A 21,197-nucleotide genomic window follows, 5' to 3' on the forward strand; every position below is an offset into this window, starting at 1 on the left:
CATCTCGACACAGGTTACAGGATGGTCATAGGTAGGGTCAGTAAAACCAGAAAATGACAAGATACCCAGCAAATGTTGAACGTGCTTCATGCCACAGGCCTCAGGTGACATGTGGACTTGACGTCACGTGTTCGGTCGATGATTAGTGAAGGCTCAAATGAGCTACGTTACCAGTAGGCCTTTCATTAGTTTTTTTACAAGTGGATTTTTTCCCTTTTCAAGCCAAAAGATCAGTTGACAAAAACAAATACACACCAGTCCTCCCTGGGTAATGTTGAAAAAAACACGTGGCTGCTGCATTCCTTCTTCAATCCCAACAACAGCCTGTGGCCACTTTTACTGACGCTGGGGTGACTTCATTCCAAAAGCACTTTTTATATGTTTTTGAAGAATGTTATTTCTGACAAAGACGATTTGTGACGCACTGAAACACAACAATGACATGTGTCATGTGTCATGTGTCTTTGACTGCATGAAGATGACTGTGCCTCATAGTAAGCCAGGACACGTGATGTTGTCATGCAAACAATCATCTGTTATGTATCACACTGTCACTGAAAGCTTCTTCTCGTTAACCTCTGACTCATTCTTTCTTCATACAATCAAAGTGTATTTTTTTTTATTTCTCAGTTTGTCTGTCTCTGCTTTTGTGTGTTTCTGATCATTTTTGATATCTTGCGGTTTTTTTTTTTTCTCATTTAGTTGTGGCTTAACATCATATCAAACATTTCACGTATGCTCATTTCAACACATTAACTCTGCACTTGTATGCAAGTTGGACTTTGAGTTAGTCCTGCATTTATTCTGCATTAGTGCTGCAGACAACGGGTGCCATTGTTAAAGTCCCTGGATGTTTCCTGCATCCGTTCCACATTAGTCCCACGGATAATTGATTTGTGCCCTCTGCTTAAGAACATCACTTTCTGCAGTGTGAGTGAAATGATGTGAAGCAGCTGGAGGATCCAGTCTCGAGTCTGAGTCTCACTGTGTACAGACATGCACCGTCTGTTCAATAATCTATTCACCACTGACCTAATTTAAAAACAAAATAAATAAATAAATAATAATACTGGGCCACACGGTTAGTGCCTTTGCACCAAGAAAACCTGGGACCTGGTCGGAACTAGGGCCTTTGTACATGGATGGAGTTTGCATGTTCTCCCCGTGTGTTCGTGGGTTTTCTGCGGGATCTCCGGCTTCCTCCCACAATCCTAAAGCATGCAATATGGGGATTAGGTAAATTGGACACGCTACATTGATTGTATAGGTGTGAATGTGAGAGTGAATGGTTTAATAATGGTTGTCTCTCTATGTGGCCCTGCGATGGACTGGCGAACTGTCCAGGGTGTACCCCGCCTATTGCTCTATGTCAGCTGAGATTGGCACAGCACCCCCAGCGACCCTCCTGTGGGGGATAAAGAGAATCAAAACATTTTATTAATCCCTGTGAGGAAATTAGATAATCAGCTGTCTTCAAGGGATTAATTTCTTTAGAAAATAAGCTTAATAATTCCCTAAAACCATGCAAATGCTGGATTTGGTAGATGTTTTAATAGATGCGATATTGTGGCATTTAGTGAAACCTATAATGAACAAGAAATACATTGGCCAGGGCATTACTGTGGCTTGCCAGTGTGTTTTAATAGCTTTTAGACCAACTGGAGCCTATGGCACAGAGAAATAAGATAAGTAATGTTGGCTATACATCGGTACTTGTGACTGGAATCACATCATTGTTGGCTTTTAATGGAATTCAATGAGTAGGAAAAATACAGAATGTCACCAGAAGCTGCAATTATGTGAAAACGTATTATATTTTAGTTTAGTCAGACTCTCAAGTGAACATGTAAAAAGCACAGGCTAATAATCTCAAAGGAAACATTTTTTTACACAGCAGCAGCAGCAAAGTAGATAAATGGACCCATCTCTCTTTTCCACAACACAAGTTTTAGCAGAGTGTGGTGGCTTCAGCAATGGTTGCTGCTGCACAACTACGTGACCGGCCATTATCTTCTTTTCTGTCTTTCAGCAACTGAAAGATTGATAATGAAATGTTTCCAACTTTAAGAAATATAGGTTTTTATTAATAGGAAGACACAAAAACAACTCACAATTAAAATGTGGTGAATAGCATCAAGGTGGCCTGAGGAAAACAAACAAATGGAATTTCTTGAATCTCTGCCACTGCCAGCAGATGTAACAAGAGCAACCTCTTTTTTTTTTTCTTTTCTTTTCACACTGTCCACGAGTGGAATGAATAAATATAATGTGTATTACAGCATAACAGTATGGTCAGTTGTGAATGCAGTGTACATGTTTACATTTGGTCACAAATCTCAGAACTGCATCTTAGTCACAGAAATCCTTGTAATTTAAGACTTTACCATAAATATCTGACTCTCAGAGTGGTAATGCGAAGAATTTCAAGTGCATTGACAGAACAGGCCCCTGCAACTGTTGTCTGTAAGTTACAGTTTCCTATACGCTCTGCCTCCACACTGGTCAAGGCACATGTAAAGTCTCACTGTGAAGCACCTTTGCAGCCCAGCTCCATAAAACAATCTCAAAATGAGTTCATAGTTTGTTTCATTATTATTATTTTTTTATAGATTTTTTTGCCTTTTGAGAAGACTTCTTTCAATAAATAACACAAATATTTTCATACATCATATATATAGATTAACATGTATAAAATACATGCATTTCATATAATTTAAATAATTTATATGTCCTCCATCACGCTCGCGCCCCCCCCTCCATTGCCCGTCTCAAACGAGTTCTCCCGTAACAGCAAAGCTGCACTGGTTTGTGGATATGCAGCACATTAAAGTGAAATGTCATTTCAATGGACCCAAGGTTTCTCCTGTAGGAGAATCATTTTTATAGCAGAATCTTACGCTAAACCGCCATGACACATAACCTTGTGGTGGTGAGCATGAGGAAGAGGAGCCAAAATCTTTTTTTTGGAAGTAAATTCCATGCAGGTAGTTCCCAGCGGAGTTTGTCTCGTCCTGTTTACGTCCTGTGACGTTTTCTTGACAAAGCACAGACGCAGGAAGTGTCAATGCGTATCCACCTCCAACGCACTAAATTGTGAACCTGCGTCAGTGCTCGCACAAACGTCTGCGTCGTCTTGCACTGTGAGTTCCAGTTCTTGTCATCAATGCCCCTGCAGCCACCCTTAAAGGGCCTCGGGGTCCGACAGCGTGTCTCATAAAAGAACTGCTTAATCTCCCGCGTGGAAGTGGTATCAATTTTAGCCAGGACAGTAACCGCGTTCCCTCCAGTGTCCACTGCTTGGCTTTTATCAGTCACCCATTGGCTCTCACTGTCACACACAGAATATTCCCCACGGTAGCTTCTGTGCTCAGCATAGCGCTTCTTTCGTGTCTTGTTTCCCACCGGTCCGCCTTCTGGGCCGCTGCTTACGAAATCATCCGCGGGGTACAGCGGTGGAGGCTGCAGTGGTGGTCGGTCGCTCAGCAGCACCCGGGGTGAGTTGTACCGCTTATGCTGCCTGAGTAAGTCTGAGTTCAACATAATCACCTGCTGGTCCACCATCCCGTCACTGCTCCCGCCACCGTGACCCCCCGTTCCCCACGGCTCGACGTCACCCTGGTCCTCTAAGGGAAAGTTGTTATTGAGAAGAGGGGGCAGTGTATCTTGGGGCTCCATGTCCCTGCTTTTACCCTGTTGGCTCTGGTTACCCCTGGTCTTCCCCCTCATCAGGTCAGCCTGAAGCAGCTGGATGATAAGAGAGTTTAACGTGTCAGGACTTGGCTGCTGCTGCTGCTGTTGTTGCCCCTGGTGACTGCTATCCATGTTGGTTGCCTGGATACCATAGAGGTACACGAGGACCATCACATACAGCAGGATGGACATCACTAGATTCACCTGTAAGATCTGAAAAGACAAAGAGAGACACACTTTTAAGGGCTATGTTATCATTAAATACAGGGAGACTTCAAATCTGTTATCATGATATACACTAAATAACACCAGCTGTGTTAACATGCTTCATCTGCCCCATTTACATACACTCAAACCTTGAAGCAAGTACTTAAAAGTGGAGAAGTTATGGTAAAGAAATGCACCAAATGTTGACAGTAAGTGTTACATAGGCATGTTGGGGTGAGACCTTCGGAGAGGAGGTGCTCTGAGAAGAGACGAGTCATCATTAGGATCATTAGATGGCAATATCACATTGCTCGACTGGGGCGGCTGAGAAAGAACATAACCCCCAAACCACTGTGCACAAGTAGATGGGTGCAGACCCAGATGAGCATTAACTGTTTGAATTTGGTTGTAGGAGGTCCCAGTACCATGCCTTGGGGGATCCCTTGAGGGAGCAGAAATGGTAAGGACAATTGAGCTTGCCATGAAACATAGAAGTAAAGCCCAGTAAGTTAGGATTCAAACCAATTGCAATAATCCTGTGGCATTTCAATTATTTAGCCCTGGCTGATCTAAAACAAGGAGGGCATTCCTGGAACATAATTCTGGAGACAAAGACGTGAGAGCATCTCAGGACATCAAGTGGTTGTCTCTAAGTGGTTCAAAGAATTAACAAATAGCACATGAGCAGTGATGGGAGCATGATGATGGGAACTGAATAATTGCTGTAATATAATACTGTGAGCTGATTAGAGAAACGCCGGTCTGTTTTATAATTGATCGTAGGTGTATCGCATCTTACCAATCAGACAAAGAGTGGTTCTATAAAACAACAACAACAACCTATAACAAGGTAGGGCTGTGTCAAGGGAATTCAGTCACAATTCTGAGAGGTTCAGTTCACAAAAATAATTGAACATATGTAAATTTCCCTTTTCCTTCTCTTTGTGTTCATAGGCTGATTGACTGAGGGTAAAACCCGCTAGAATTGTGGGATTTCAACTCGGTAGCTTTATGGTTATGCTTGGCAGTAAATATAAAGCATTATAGGTTTAAAATAAATGTGCATGCAATAAAAACTTCTCGGCTTGAATAAAAATGTAAAGGACATACTGTGCCCATAATGTATAGTTTTTTTATAGGCGTTTTTTTTTTTTCATAATCCAAGCAGTCCAGTCTAATAAATAGTTTCTTAAATGTAAATGGAACATTTATGAATTCTATGCCAGTCACATTACAAAAGTAGATACCAGCATCATTTACTGTGCGTGTGTATAACTGCCCCTGCACAAAAGTCACTGGAGTTTGCTGTTGATGTTACAAATAAATGCACACAAGTGCATCTTCTGTAAAAACCCATGTACACGTACATAGTTTTATCTAAATCTTTATTAAATACTTGTCCATTGTCGGATACGATGGGATGTTGAGCTTTATCACAGGTATAATAATAATAAAACACTTTATTATTGTTTTTTCTCACTGCAATGTGAGTTCAAGTACTGCATTCAGAAAGCACTCATCTGGGCTTACACGTTAGAAGACTGTGTTAAATCTATAGACACAACTCCCCTAAAACCAGGTTTACCCTCCAAATGAAGTAAAAATGATTACATCAATGTTGGTCCACCTCCCTTAAAATTGGCAAAACTTTCTTATAAAAGTCAAAATCACGACACTCACCGCAACCTTTGTCTTTTCACTCATCTTTCCTTCTGCCCGGGTTATTAAATCCAAGCACATGAATCAAGATCTCTTTATAAATCAGGTGCCCCGCCCATGAAACGGCATGCAGTCAGACAAATTAATTTATCCTCCTGCTGGCATAATCACGATCATAAAAACCTCACTGTAGTCGTTTATGATGTTGACATTCAGGGTGCATGGCAGAGGCGAATGGGGCTTGTGCCTTGAGCAATAATTTGCTCTGTGTACAAAGTGATAATGAGCCTGTGCATGTGTGTTTGAGCTGCTCTGTATTGTTATGCTTGACAAACAAGGACAAGAAAGAGGAAAAAAATAAGAACAATAACGTGAGGTAATAATAATAATAATATTAAGGATTATAATTTGGAGTTGGTGTCACATTCACACGGTTTGTTAATCCGACTAAAACCAGACTTATACATCCAGATAACGCAGTTGGGAGTCAAATTTCTACTGATGTTCCACTAGCCCCAAACTGACCTCGTATTCTGCATATTCCAGCCCCCAGAAGTAATAGATGATGCTGGTACACAGAAAAAGAAGACTATTATCGAAATCCCTCCAAATAAAGGAAACACCTAATACACGAACAAGGTGAAAGGGAGTCAATTGTTTCTAGATAAAGTGACGTAGACACACTTCATTCAAAAATTTTAAAAAGTATTTTTATACTGGGACAAGAATAGTCCAATTCTATTAAAAAGTTGAGCTCCTTCCATAGCTTGATTTAACATACAGACTAAGTTTCAGGAATGAGTGAAGTCCCTGAATGTCAAGAGTGAGTGAGTGAGCGAGAGAGTGACAGATGTTAATGCTACTGAGAGACGGAATTAAATACAAAAAACTGAATCCAAAGGCAGAACAGATTGTCAGGAAATCATTACGAACACACACACGCATATGGCACGGTGACAACGAAGGACAAAAACAGGTGCATGCTGGGTCTAAGTGCAACAACAAGCTGATCATTTTAAAGATCAGAAGAACAGCGACGACGACAATGATCTATTTGTCAATTTTGGTTTTGTCACTTTGTTGTCATGTTGCTTTATTCTGCTGTTAAAGGTCAAGTGTGTAAGAATTTGTTAAACCTATAATGGTGAGACTGCAGACTGTAACAAACGCGGGACTCCTCCGCTCATCTCGGAGATTTACTAGTGTGTCATATAACTGCGGTGAACTGTCCATCCCTGCTGCTGGTGAAACATGGCCACACAAGATGACGAGGTGACATATAAAAGGCTAATTCTACAAAATTAGATGACAAAAAACTAATTATTTTAATGTTGAATAGATTATACACTAATTTAAGGGATAATATATTCTTCTTCTTATATAATTGTCTCATTATTATTTTTTTTCAAGATATAAATTGGACGGCTATTTGAGTGGTGTAGCTTTAAGCTGGAACAGATTTGTAAGAAAATGGCGTGACTTTTAAACCAAAGGGCTGTATATGCACAGCTGCCGCGTAGAATAATTATCCATTTCAATTCAATTCAATTTATTTGTCCCCAGGGGGCAATTAAAGGCAGACAGGGCAGTTATACATAACAACACACAGACGAGTAAAAGATGAATGTAGTGAAAGCGATCCCTCTGTGAACGGCCCTATGATCGCCCTCCTGTCACAGGCTGACAGGCTGAGCCTAGAGGACGTGCACATTATTTCGTTCTCTCTCAGATCACCGGATTTTCATTATGCTGAAAGGTTCTGATAGAAGTATTGTTTAATCATTCAAAAATGTGTTTATTACCCAAGCTTTGACATTGCTAGATACAGTAGTTAACACTAGGGTTGAACCGTTAATGGTTTTCAAATTGAAATCGCGGTTTAAATCAACGCAAATGGTAAAAGACGCAATTTACACACTCAGTTTTTTCCTGATTTCAGATTATTGTACTATAAAAAAATAAATAAATAAAAAACAGTACATAAAGGTTCAAAACAATTCTTAGTTAATACTTTGATGGCATATCATGAGGGAAGCTAAATTAATATATACATTGCAGTTTGATATTCCACCTCAATCAGACTGAGTACAATCTTAATATACATTTAAATACCAGTGCATGTTTGACCACTTTTAAATATGCAACGCAGTCACATTTACTCCATTTTAAATTTCTTACATTTATCCGAGTACATTTTCATCTAAGTCACTCTTCCTTGTGAAGTAACATTACTTTTTTTTTACGACATTATTCCTTCCAACCGTGCAAATCTCACCCATACCAAACTCTGCCCTCTCCATGTGCATCGCTGAAGCGGCCGTTGGCTCAAACAGGCAGCAGAAGAGGTTACAACCTAGTCGTCAGCCTTGTTTCTTCTAAAATGAAAACGACATCTCCCGGACACACTAAAAGCAGCATTAACTGTCATTGGATTAAAAAGATTAAAAAAGAATCGGAAAATGAAGCCTCTTTGAGTCCAATCCAGAGCTTGTTAGTTACCTCCAGAAGTAAATGGAGTGTAAATATGGAAAATTAGAAGAGCAACAGGTCTGGACAAGGAGAAACATCTAAAACCCAGAGGGAACTCTCATGGGATTCCTCACATTGTTCATCTCCAGGTCATCAGCAATTCAGTGCAGTCATGTTCAGGACGAAGAAAAGCGCATCTTTCCTTATTAGGAGCCTGTTTTTTTGTCCTACAGTTTTCCTTAAACCCAATTTGCCCCTTAAATACAAAAAGGGTTGATTTGACACAGCAGTTTGCGTGTTTACAAGACATTCTCTGAGCGCTGTGCTTCACACTTAAATGGATAATTGCTCAAGGAAGATATATTTTTCATGTGACATTCAGTTGCTACTGGGGCCTGAAAAATAGTCTCAGAACTGAAAAAGGCGGGTTTTTGGGGCTTAACCGCCCCCTCCCCATCACCAGCACAACTCTCCATGTGACTCCCTTTAATTGAATATGAACTTGACTGAAATTTTCTTGGCAATTCCTGGTGCCAATGAACCAGACCAGTTATCTAAAACGATTGCCCCGGGGCAGATTACCAATCACACAAATTCCCGGACAAAGAAATGGAACAAGATGGAACAAGAACAATCTTTCCTTGAATCTTATGCCTTAAACTACTTGATTTGCTTTCTTATGCCACATTGTACGTCTCCGCCTACTTTTCCAGTGGCAGGAAATATGGTTTCTTACTGCCAATGGCAAAGATGGCAAAGAGTTGAACACACATCTGTTTTTTACAACGTGTTTGCTTCTGCTAAAGTTATTTTTGTGGTTTACAAATCATGTCATGTTTCTTTTTTTTCTTTTTTTTCCGAAAGCCAATGCGGTGATTATAAATGCCATAATTTATTTCTGTCCATTTACACATTTGTCCAAACAAACACGATTTTTGTTGAATTATGGTGAAATGTTTGTGGTGAATTTGAACAGACAAACCAAAAACATACAATGCCGGTTTTGTTGCATTAGGATTCTCAACAGTTGGTGCTGATGTGATTGTTAAAGGACTATTTGTCCCTGTAATTTCACCTCCACGCTATATTAGCAGATTGGTCTCGTCTCGGTTCGTGTTTTGAAGTGGCAACTAATCCCTACACACTGGGCCTTTTTATAGAAAATAAAAGTGAGCCTGATGGACATACTTTAGCTTCATACCCAACAACTGATCCCGGAGTGAATCGACAGAAAGGGGGTCCTGCTCACATCACAATGTAACCAAACAACAATAATGTGTTGTTGTATGTATGTAGAAGTAGACTCTGGGCCCGGGTCATACTTTCTGTGAAGAACCCCAATCTGACTCGGAAATGTGAAGCGCTTTTCCACAGACAAGGAACATGACCGCAGACCGACATACTGTAGACCTAGTCTAAGCCTGAAGACTTGATCCGCTTCCTCTTTTATGAAACAGCCCACAAAAGACCCTCTCGCCGTAGAACACAAAAGTGTGGAGCCACTGACCCTCATGTAAAACATGTCACTCGGTGGCTCAGGCTGATGTGTTTCACATGCCATCAGTGACACACAGGTAAAGGACGCCGAGGACAGGTCAGGGCTTGATGAGACCGATCCTAGACTGGCGGCCTCCAACCCTCTAATTAAATAAGAAAAGGACCAGACTGCTCGTCTCTGAGTCCACACACCCCCCCCGGGGCTGTCACTTCAGCGACATCCCACACGGTAACAACGCAAAAACAAAGGACACACATGCTGCAGTACATAATGTAACTGATGTAACTGTAAAAAAAAAGGATACACCCTGAGATGAGCCAATTTTGTTTAATTGCTATAAATTCAAAATGAAGGATGTCATGTATTTAATATTAACAGACGTACAATATAAGAACCGCAACCTGGTTTCACATTTGCAGATGTACTACATGACTCTTAAATGTCTGTATTGTACTGGCCCTCTAGTCAGACAAAGAAAAGCCTCATCTTTTTCATCAAGTCCTACATCATATCACTCTGCTCTGCTTCAGTGTTTTATATTCTTTTATATTCTTATATTCTCAGCAGCATTATAAAAATCTGTTGCAAAATCACTGGGGTCAGACATAGAGACTGGCGCTCACTCTGGGGAGATCAGATGGTTAAAAAGGACAAAAACATTAACGATCATGCTCACATCCTGGCATCGGAGTTTGAGTTTCTACCCTCAGGTGGCCGGTTTCTTTTGTCCCTGAGCAGAACAAATAGATCATCTAAATCTTTTGTTCCCTCAGCTATCAAACAACTCAGCTCGGGTCGGGGTCAGTTTTACTCTCGCTGTCGTTTCATCTGTGTCCCTGTATGTCATGAATGAGTGTGTGAGAACATATGATTGTGTGTGGGAAGCTACAGATGAACTGCCCTTCTGGGGCCAATAAAATGTTCTGAATGTGAATCTAAATCTGAAGTGAAGAGGTTAGCAAGAGACTGTCTGCAGGGCCTTTGTGCCAAAATGTGAAAACAAAGAAGATTACTAGAGTGCAGCAGGGAGATGGAAGGAAGGAAGGAAGGAAGGAAGGGAAGGTAAGGTAAGAAAGAAACACAAGTGATTAGCAAATGAAAGTTGTTGCACTTTTAGAAACGGCTGCTGATGATACAGACAGAGTCACTCTCGTCAATCACTCATCAGCCCAACCCTGAGACACAGCCTGTATGAAACAGAGAAGAGCAATAAACTGGAATTCCTGAAATCCTCAGGCTTATTACACTTCTTTTGATTTAACGCTTCAACCTATTCTAAAACTTTCTTTGCAGTTCTTCGATTCCCATGCGAGACACACTGTTAAGAGTTGTATTACATTATCATTATGGACTTAAAATCCTTTTGTGAAGTGCAAAATAATAGTGTCAAATAATAATAATAATAATACTCACTAACACAACCCTCCCTTTATCCTCTTATTGTTCTATATCCTCATATCTATGCCCACGTGTCCTTTTCTTGTCCCCCCCCCTCTCTGCTACCAAACTGCTCGTTCTAAATAACATGTTGGTTCCACGTCTCACGCGCTCACCGCGGCCGCTACAGGCCGGTGTCAAAGCTCAGAGCTGCTTTCATGACGAATGTGCATAAATGCATTTGAAAAGGTCCAAAAAAGTGTGAGTCAAAGGAATATGAGATGCAAGCAGTGCCCTGAGGATACAGTTGCAACAAACTACGGCTCTTCTTTCAATGCAGTCGGTGAGAACCTACACACTGATGAAGAAGGTGATGATGGTGTCTCATGCCCTCTTGAGCTCCTGACACCTGATGGATTGATCCAGATCATCTGCGTTGGCGCGGCAGCAGGTTTTGTCTGCAGTGTCACGGTGCTATGATGGATGGAGTTTTTCATGTTGAAGTCTAGGTCAAGCACCGTGGCATTATGGATTGTTATGAAGACACCGTCAGACATTATCAGACAAGTGGAGACATATAAGCTTCTGTTTTCATAGGATTAAAGGGATTTCAAGTGTGTGTGTCGTGTTTGTTTGGGCAACACTGCTGAGAGTGGACGAAGCTGACACCAGGAAATGATTCTTCTTTTGACACAAGCAAATCCAATATCACACAAGTACATGTAGGGAGGATGATGATGATGATGATGATGCAGAACTTGCTATGCTTTGAATGCTCATATTAGGGATGACCCAATCCTGATCCAAAGTATTGGATCGGAGCCTATCTGGGCACTTTTTATCTGAATCTCAACAACAACACTTTTCATTGGTTTACACAGAATATCAAATGTGATATTTTCACCAATTTGGTTGCAGTTTATTGACATTTACACAAACACAGGAAGATTATATCTTTTACTGACAGTGGGTCTGTTTTGAATGGTGCACTTTACATCTATGTTGTTGAATATCTGCCGTTACCATGTCCTGATCTGGTACATAGGTCGTTTTGGGCGTTTTTGACAACCAGGGACATCCATAATGCTTACAATACACCATGTTTGCAAATCCTTCCAAGGTCTTGTTGCATTTAAATACTACAATAGTTTCGAGCTATGCATACAGTACATTGCATATCATTCAAGCTGTACTACAGTACATTCCATATCTTGGAGAGGCAACATGGACATTTTATGTCCCTGATGTTGTTCCAGGTGTATTATTGTTTGGTCACTGTAAGAACACGGCAGCAAAAGCTCCCTCTTGCATTTCAAGCACCTTTTTTAATGCAAAAAGGTGCTTGTCAGGTGGTCAGCTGAAAGCTCCTCCCACACCTTTGTGATGTCAGGTTCAACACATGGAGTTGGGAAAAATAAGATGGATCGGAGTCATCTTTTGTCACTCAAAGTCTCCGCATCATATCATCTCATTTGTTCTTCATCACCAAAACTGTTCAGACTCTATGCATCATCCAAACTATACCGTAGTTCTTTAATTGTTTCACCATCAGCTGCCTCCTGCTCTCATTCTCTCTATGCGCAGAGGCACCAGTGCAGCAGTAGTGCAGCCTTTTATATGTCTGTAAAATGTAAATATTTCATCAGGACTGATGTACCAAAACGTGCGGCAAGAGTCCGAGTTTGCATGTGCTTGGTTAGTTTTGTCGATCTGAGGAACTGTACGTCTGCGTTTGTTCACTTCTACTGACTTTAGAGCGACGTGGCCCATGTAAATCACATGAAAAAGAAGAACAGTGATGAACAGTGTCTTTTGTGTGTGTTTATACACGCCTAAGAGCCTCAAAAACAACACACCTGTCAGTGTGTTTGATTTTTCTCTTTTGAATTGTGTGCGTGTGCACCTATCAGTGGTTGTTTTCGTCTTCACCGTGGATTATAAAAGTCATAGACTGTACAGAAGTGTGGGCCAACTCAAATAAACACTAAACCTCAGCAGCGGCCCCCGTTGCTCCGAGGCGAACACACACGTCTAATACTTCTGCAGTCGAACACAGCAAGCCCCAACAATTCTTACACGTCTAAATATTTTGACTTTCACTCGTAAATATCAAAACCAGGGAACTCGCAGTCCGGAATACTACTTTATTGAAAAATACTTTCATGACATAAATATTGACACAAATTACGCATAAGTATGAATGACAGACTCACGTTAGACAGTGTGATGCAACTGTTGTGAGTCTCTGTGTGTGTGTGTGTGCAGATGCAGGCTCATCAGGGTGTGGTGGTGATAAAATGTCACAAATAATTGCACACACTCTATCCTGGTGAACTCCAGATTGTAAAGGGCATGAGAGGAAACATGCTGTTTTACCGGCAGTGGCATGTTAGAGCTCAACAGTCACCCACCTGCCAGTCTGTCTGTCTGTCTGTCTGTCTGTCTGACTGACTGACAGATGCATGCTATTGGCTGATTTTTTTTTTTATTTGCTTTTTATTCTTTGATGCAGACTCACTAAGTGCACAGTGATTGGCAGTTTAAAGTAGTGCTTATAGTGTGTGAGCATAGTGGAACACTTAGCTAAGCAGTGGCCTACCCAAGCTTGTTCTTTTAATTCAAGGTGAAATATTTGTCAGCAAAATTTAAAATGTAACTCAAATCTAAACATTTCTTCCTGTGTTAAGACTCTTCACTGTAAACAGTATATTATTATGTCACTGAGTACTGCTGTGGTTCAGTAGGTAGAGTCGTGTCTGTTAATCGGAAGGCCGGGGGGGGGGGGGCGGTGGAACCCAGGCCGCTCTATAGTCTGTGTGCAGATGTGTCCTTGGGCAAGACGCTTCAACCAACTATACAAACTATATAAACACAGATCATTTACCACACACACACACACACACACACACTCACAGCCTGCTCACATGTGTGTGGAAAAAAAAATAGGTTATGTATTCTGACCCAGCCCAATTGAGTGTAACACTGAATTACTTCTTATTACAGCGTTTATATTGATCTCATTAATAAAAATAATAATCCCAACTCAGGAAATGATTAAAATGGAGTACGTTTCAAAGCAATTGGGACCTCTGTTCATCCTTGACCTTGAGCAATGGTCTGGACTTCATTTGCAGAACCACTACAGAGCAGTTAGAGATCCAGTTCAGGGGTTGAAAAAATATAAAAGCCATGGGGGCAATGAACTTAAAGCTATACTAGGCAAGATTGCCAGAAAGACAGTTAAAGCAGGGTTTATTGTCAAAAACGGAACATAATACCCATACGTGTGTTTGTATAAAAGTGTAATTACTTAAATATAATAAAGTAGCCATAGAATAAGCCTTTAAAGAGTAGTTTCAATAAGGGCCTCGACTCAAACAGACAAAAAGGACAACATCCCAATTGCAACTCTCACCATTAGATGTCACTGATACTGACACACTGGACCTTTAAATGCTGGGTCTCTAAAGTATTAAAATATTCATTTTAATGAGTTATTGTTCTTCATCCCGAGCCCCTCCCACCAAATAATAGATATTCATACATGACAGAGGACCCAAGGTAACCTCTAGTACCTGCTCTGACCCATTTGGGTTTTTTTCAAGGTTGTAAATGATTGTTTCCAATGCTGACATATCAACCTTCCCACAAAAGAAATATACATTCACAGCTGCTTGGTATAACAGCCAACAGAAGAATATTCTCTCTCTGAAATCCTATATGTGATTGCTTACGTCCTGCCGTCTCAGGCCAGATTTACCCAAGACTGAAAACAGAGTTTGGAGGAAGTGAACAATCAAGTTCTCTCTCAGATCACAACAAACTATGATGCCTGCCCCAGCTTTAAGGTAAAAACCTACATTTGCAGCACCGACATTTCTCTTCGACACTTCGTCAGCTTAACATCTGCAGTTGTAGTTTTTATTGTAAGAAGTGGGCTGGTAAATTCCAGTAAGACTCAAATATGGCTCACCAAGCAAATAGGGAGGGATGGGAAGGGAAAGTAAGTAAGTAGAACATGCTTGAAACATTTAATAGTGTTAAAAAAAAACATAGAGGAAGAAGGGAAACTGAAAATAAAACATGAGGAAAGAAAAACAAGGCTATCGCAGAGAAATAATAAAACAATTAGAGACGGGAGGTTGGTATGAAAACAGCAAATCACTGCTGAACCTCTGAACTGTGCCTGGCCTGGAGCCTGGTAATCCACCGGCAGCATCGCTTAATAAGGCATTTAGAGCTTCAAAAGGAAAGGAAAGGCGATGAGGAGAAAATAAGATCAGACACATATGACCCACTCTTTTATTCTCCTTGGCAAGAATGTCTATATCCACAATGAATTTAATAATGAGGAAGAACAGCCGGCGTCACCAAACGGTCAAACAAATGTATTCGTCCCGATAACAAATTGCGATCTCGTGATTTAACTCCAGGCTCGCGGACACAGACAATAACTTGCAGCACTGTTTTAGCAGAAATCGACCAAATAAAATTAACTTCAATAACAGTATCATCCTGAAGATTTTATTGCATTTTACCTTTAATGGTGTCTGTTTTGTACCGACCGTGGGCCCTGGAGGGAGATTATGCTTTTGTTCAGGCTGTCGGGCTAAAAATGTAGACTAAGACGACATGACGTGAGCTATTTAGACATCCACTGTTGCACTGCCGTTACCTTCAATCACCAAAAATATCTCACTCTCTGGAGTCATCCCAACCTGATGACACATGAAGGCAGAGCAGACCGGACTGTACATGTCACCGCTGACTACTCTGTGATCTCCTAAATCCCAGCAGGGAAAACAAACATGCTATTTCAACCCAAAAGTCTTAAAAGGGCTTCAGAAATATTTGCCATTAGCGCACGCAGACATTAACAGCTGTTTACTGACTAATCTAGCCGACATGTTTACCATTACTTACCAAGCGCCGTCTCCAGCTGTGAAATGCCAACGTTTAGTCACGTCATTACTGGAATTAGATTTATTTGTTTATTTTTGCACACACGCCAAGTACTGATAGTGAATTTGACCTCTGTATTTAACCCTACATCCTTTTTACACACCAGTCGTGAACACACAAGACCTGTGGGCAGCGCTTATGTGTGCCTGGGGAGCAATGGGGGATTTGGTGTCTTGCTCAGGGTCACCCCAACCTTTGATCCATGCAAGGATTTGAACTGGCGACCCTCCGGTCACATGGCTCTTGGCCCATTCAAGAACAACAACAACACTTTGTGGAAACATGTATTTAAGGCCACTCTTTTATGCAGCTCTATGATAAAAAAATGTTTTCAACAACTTTATGCACATTGAACTACTCTGCAAGTTAGTTTTAGTAGCCACCAGTCGCCAGGGTTTTAGATTAGCAAAAAAGACTTTAAAAATCAGATACAAAGTTAAGGTTTTAAGGGTCAGTTACACAATGAAAACACCATAAGGGGAGTCAAATGATAAAAAACAACAACAACAAGTAACCATGAAATTGAGCCAAATTCCAGGATTCTTGTGCCTATTACATTTTTTGTTTCAACACATTTTGTTTCAAAATGACTGTGAAGAGCAAAGATGAGCAAATTGGTGGGTTTGGTGCGGCAGAGAGGTCAAAAACAATCAGAACTGTAGTCAAAATAACTGCTTGTAAAAGGTTTAAAAGAAAAATGTATTACTTTATGGGGTATAATGACTATTCTTAAAAATAACACCAAAATGTTTTTTTCCAAAATAGAGTTAGAAACACTCTAATGACACAGACCGGATAGATTTAACAAAACAACATCAACAAAGCTCAGCAAAACAGAATAAGAGGGACATTATAAATAAGTATTACATGTAGTCTGAGCTATCAAACTAATGCCACAGTGGTGATTAAAAATCTTCACGGTTCATCTATAAATTTAGATCCAGCTTCATTCATTAACATTCATTAACACCTGCGATTCCCTAAACTTGACTTTACACATTTCCCAGTGAGAAATAGCTTGTGTCAAGTCTTTAGTGTGACCTATCCTTACACTTGTACTGTACAATAGCACAACCCTGCAGCAAACTAACTACTATTTCAAATATCAGCTGTGAAAAGGGACATGTTTTTATGAATTAAACTCATCGACAGCTCACTAAAGACCAACTTTCAGTCACATCATTCAAATCCGAAAGCCAATGATCACAGAATTTGATCGACATAAAGACAACGAAACTGTTGGTGCCCTGAGACTTTTGCACAGTACTTCTACAACCTTCTGGAGTCTTAACTCAAAAAGTAGAACATCTGGCACAAAATTACTCCTGGTCACCACTAAGCACAAAATAAAAACAGCCCTGACCCATTTGTCTAAACCTGCTACCTCAGGACACTTAAAGCTATATCAATTAGAGACCGTGACGTGAATGGTGAGCATGGCAGTTGCCGTGGAGACCCCCGTGATGATGCAGTCAGGGCACTTAGTGATGGGGCTTAGCGAGCAGTATCCCCAACCAACAAATCCTCCAGAGGGATTTTGACATGGCAAAGTCTGAGCCCTAATACTGTCCAATTGACTCCAGATATCACAGCCTGAGAGCATGACGTCATTCTGTATGCAGTATTTACGTGTGTCGCTCATAAATAATCAACATGGCTGTAAAATAATCAATACTCAACCGCTGAAGTCATCAAAAAAAGTCTTTCATTGCCAACTGCTAGTTGTCGTTTTGGTCGAGGGAGTTCTCCTTGTAATCAAAGGTATGCTCGATGACAGCATCGTAATTACACATCTACAGGTGGTTTTTGTGGTCCTTGAAATGACTGTAAATAGAAAACCAACGTGTAAATGTGGCTTAGGAAAGCCAAAAGATTACATAAAAAAAAGTGTTTTCATCTCAACCTCCCACCTCGTTGCTCTGTTTGGGGAAGAAAAGGTGAGGAAAGAAATCCAGAAAGTGTGGCGCCTTTGCAGAGATGATCAATGGAACTGTGCAACACATTTTGCATGCAATAGAAATTTGATTTGAAGAACTGGTTTGAAAATAGATAAACAAAAGGAGTGTCGAGGTCATGTTGGGGACATGAAATAAAATATTTTCATGCGACAATTTGAAAACTGGCTCTGTGTGTGCAATTCTGTCTCATTGTAGATATTCATGTCACTTATTCCCATGTCACTATAGAGGACAATGAATAAGATCTTCTTAGGTGACAAATCCCTTTAAATTTGTATTTCACAATTTGTTCCAAATTTCTTTAGGGTCCGAGTGGGACTCCACACACACATCCGCTGGATCATCCCCGTCGCCTTCCTCCACATCCCTCTTCACTCTCTATTCACCCCCGGGATGTTAAAGTAAGTGCAGGGAAGGGCAGAATTCCTGTCGTAACAGCGAGCTACCCTCTGAATGTATCGCTGCCTCCAGCCATGTGAGTCATCTGCGTTTGTGGTGATTATCTCTTGAGAAAACTAGTTTTTGCACGAGTGTGGTTGCAAATGTAAAGGCATGCCGTGTGTGTGTGTGTGTGTGTGTGTGTGTGTGTGTGTGTGTGCATGAGAGTGATGTTTACGTGTATGTTTGCCGGTGCAAAGCTGGCATGGGAAGTGGCAGGAGTCGCATGCACCGATCAAATTTGTGTGTGTTCAACAACGACAACAGACAGCTGTGCACACACATAGGTACATACCGACAGGTACACATTCCTTTATCTGACAGTGAAAACATGTGAGGACGCACACTTTGTACTGAGTCTGAACACAGAGGGCGGCAGGACTTCCCCTGTTGGCTCTCTAAATAACACACTCTGGTTAACTATTGCTATTCCTGGTGCTCTTATCTAACGACACAATGTGTAAGTCATTTTTTAATTCTAAAGATTGTTTTAGTGCTTGCAAAATGTTTCCCAAAAAATCACTCCCATTTTGTCTCGGTACATAAACAAGCCCTTTGTATGGAGACATCACAGCAAGAGAAAGCTATGCTAATGCTATCGGGACATGCGCGACATCCACTGTTAATCTGGATGTGTCTGCGCTGCATCGAGACGGAAATATCTGTCTTGATACTTGGGGCAAAGAAGCGGTTTCACCAGCTAATCTCCGGTGGAGGAAAAGCAGCCCTTTTCAATTTGTGTTCATTCATTCGCTGCAGCAACCTCAGTCATCTCCACAGCTCCCAGGCTTCTGGTTGCTGAGTAATTAATGACAGATGGGGTAGAGCTGACAACCGCCTTGGTTAAAAACAACTCTGACCTCCTTTGTGTGTTTTTCAAGCATTTTCTTTTTTTTTTAGACGCCGCACGTAAAACGCCCCTCTTAGAGTGCACACGACAGAAGTCAGCGAGTCCATCAATTTGCTAAAAAAACTACACCTGAGAGACAAAGCTGAGATTACAGACAAAGCAGATGCTTTCTACAGGACTCATGGCTGCAGGAAAGTAGTCGTAGAAGTAGAAGATTTGAGGTTGCACTACTACCAGTAACAATGTGTCTGCACACCAGAAACTCATGGAAATGAACATTTCATTTTCATGTTGCAACTCTAAATAGACAGCTATTAACTATCAAGTTCCATGAAGTCGGGTGTTTTCTGAAAGATTCATTTAAAAAAAAGAGTTTTAAAGCCTAACGTGATTTTATCTCACTGTTTTCAAAGTCTCGACAGCCCTTTTAGCTTGCAGTTAGGTTTAAGTCTGCATCAAATCCCACAAGTTCAGCACAGTGAAAGCAGTATCATCAGGTGACCTGAATTACAGAGCATCTTCACAGCCGAGCCCTTCATGTTTCACGCATGGTGGAATGAGTGAACGCAGCTGTCAATACGTTTTGGCCCGTGAGCCCCAGGCCGGCACAGAGCTGAAAGTTCAAGTTTAAAGTTGTCTTTATTGTCCTCCAGGGGGAAATTTGCTGTACAGCTGCGGTAAGAGCGCAGCACATTTCAGCAAACCACACTAGAACAAATAACATTCATAAGTTGTTCGACAAGACAGTGGAGGCAGGGTGTAATTTGTATCTGAGCAGGTTGAATCTGCAAGACCAAGGTCTGTTTACGATATCATGGTACTGCATTTAAAGCTCTCACTTCCTTTGTCCATCTTCCCGTCAAAAACTCTCATCAACAAAGGAGGCGAAGGAGTCGTACAGGAGGAGGATTGTCGCTCAAGGTAGTTCCTGAGATTGTAGTGTGTTTTTGTTACTGCTACACTGAGAAACACAGAGAGAGTCGTGTGGAGCTGACGGGCTTAATGTACGTGTGAACTCATTTAACAATGGAATCGAATGTAATGGACATTTGCTGATACCTAAAAGTTCCAAGCTACAGTTTTTAAACGCACAGGGAAAATGCATGCACGGGTGAGCTTGTGCCACACACACGCAGGGTCTACATGATGCTCAAAGGAAAAATAACTGAGAATCATGATATTTATACTGCCACACCATAGGGCTGTCAGCCTAAAAGTACATCAGACTGTTTGAAGTAATTACCAGTTTTTCCCAGTAGAGAGAAATTGAATCTTTGTTCATTATTGTTGTTTTGTTGTGACAATGGAGGACACAATTAAACTCAACCGTCCTCCTGAGCAGACAGTCACCTCACCAGAACATCTGAAAAGCAGCGTGTATACTTCTGGTTCTATATGATATAAATTCTGACTTGTACCAGTCTGATCATAGGGAACCACAAGAGAGATGACGATGGGATTCTCTCCCTGCATCTGTGTCTCCCGAGTGCATCTGTCTGAGTGCGTAAACAAGTGAAACAGTCTTGACAAACACCTGTTTATTCCATGTGTGACAGGAAGATGAAGAAGCGTAACATGACGGCCTCCATTCATCTCCTCACACAACGGGACAGACAGACCAAACAGGACTGGCCTCGGTGTTGGATGTCTGCGGTTTTGCTCAAAGAGTGAATGGAAAAGAATCCGCTGTTACTTTGATGTGGTTTCCATTATGCCCTACATCTGACAAGATCCACTGTGGCACACACACACACACACACACACACGTTGAACAGTGGTTTGTGCTTTTGCTTCAAGTTGCCCTCCTTTTTTGTTCATCAGTTTTTTCTGCTTTTTCTCCACCACTTTGTGGCATTTGGTGCTAAAAGCTTTCCGGAGTGACATTTAAGTCGACTTCACTTCATATCACATCAGCACTTAAATTCTCATCGTGTCTGATACGGGGTCTGAAGCAGACGGTGAAACTAAGACTGAATAGAGGGGCAGGCTGACAACTGAGAACTGTGTGATCTGAATCGGTCCAAACAGTAGTAGGTTATAATAACCATCCCAATTCAGCCACAGAGATCAGGGAACGCTAATCCAGCAT

At 41.1% G+C, this 21,197-nt stretch overlaps 1 protein-coding gene across 1 annotated transcript in view; it reads right to left on the minus strand.

Moving 5' to 3' along the window:
* Nucleotides 1-2,062: 2,062 nt before the first annotated feature.
* Nucleotides 2,063-21,197, minus strand: part of ntf3 (neurotrophin 3) — a 35,537-nt gene continuing 16,402 nt past the window's right edge. Inside the window, exon 2 of the mRNA XM_058625347.1 lies at nucleotides 2,063-3,903. Within this exon, the coding sequence (XP_058481330.1) occupies nucleotides 3,016-3,903 (888 nt within the window). The 3' untranslated portion in view covers nucleotides 2,063-3,015. The remainder of the gene's footprint in view (nucleotides 3,904-21,197) is intronic.

The sequence above is a fragment of the Solea solea genome, chromosome 3 (genome assembly GCF_958295425.1).
Source record: "Solea solea chromosome 3, fSolSol10.1, whole genome shotgun sequence".
In the NCBI taxonomy this organism is placed as follows: Eukaryota; Metazoa; Chordata; class Actinopteri; order Pleuronectiformes; family Soleidae; genus Solea; species Solea solea.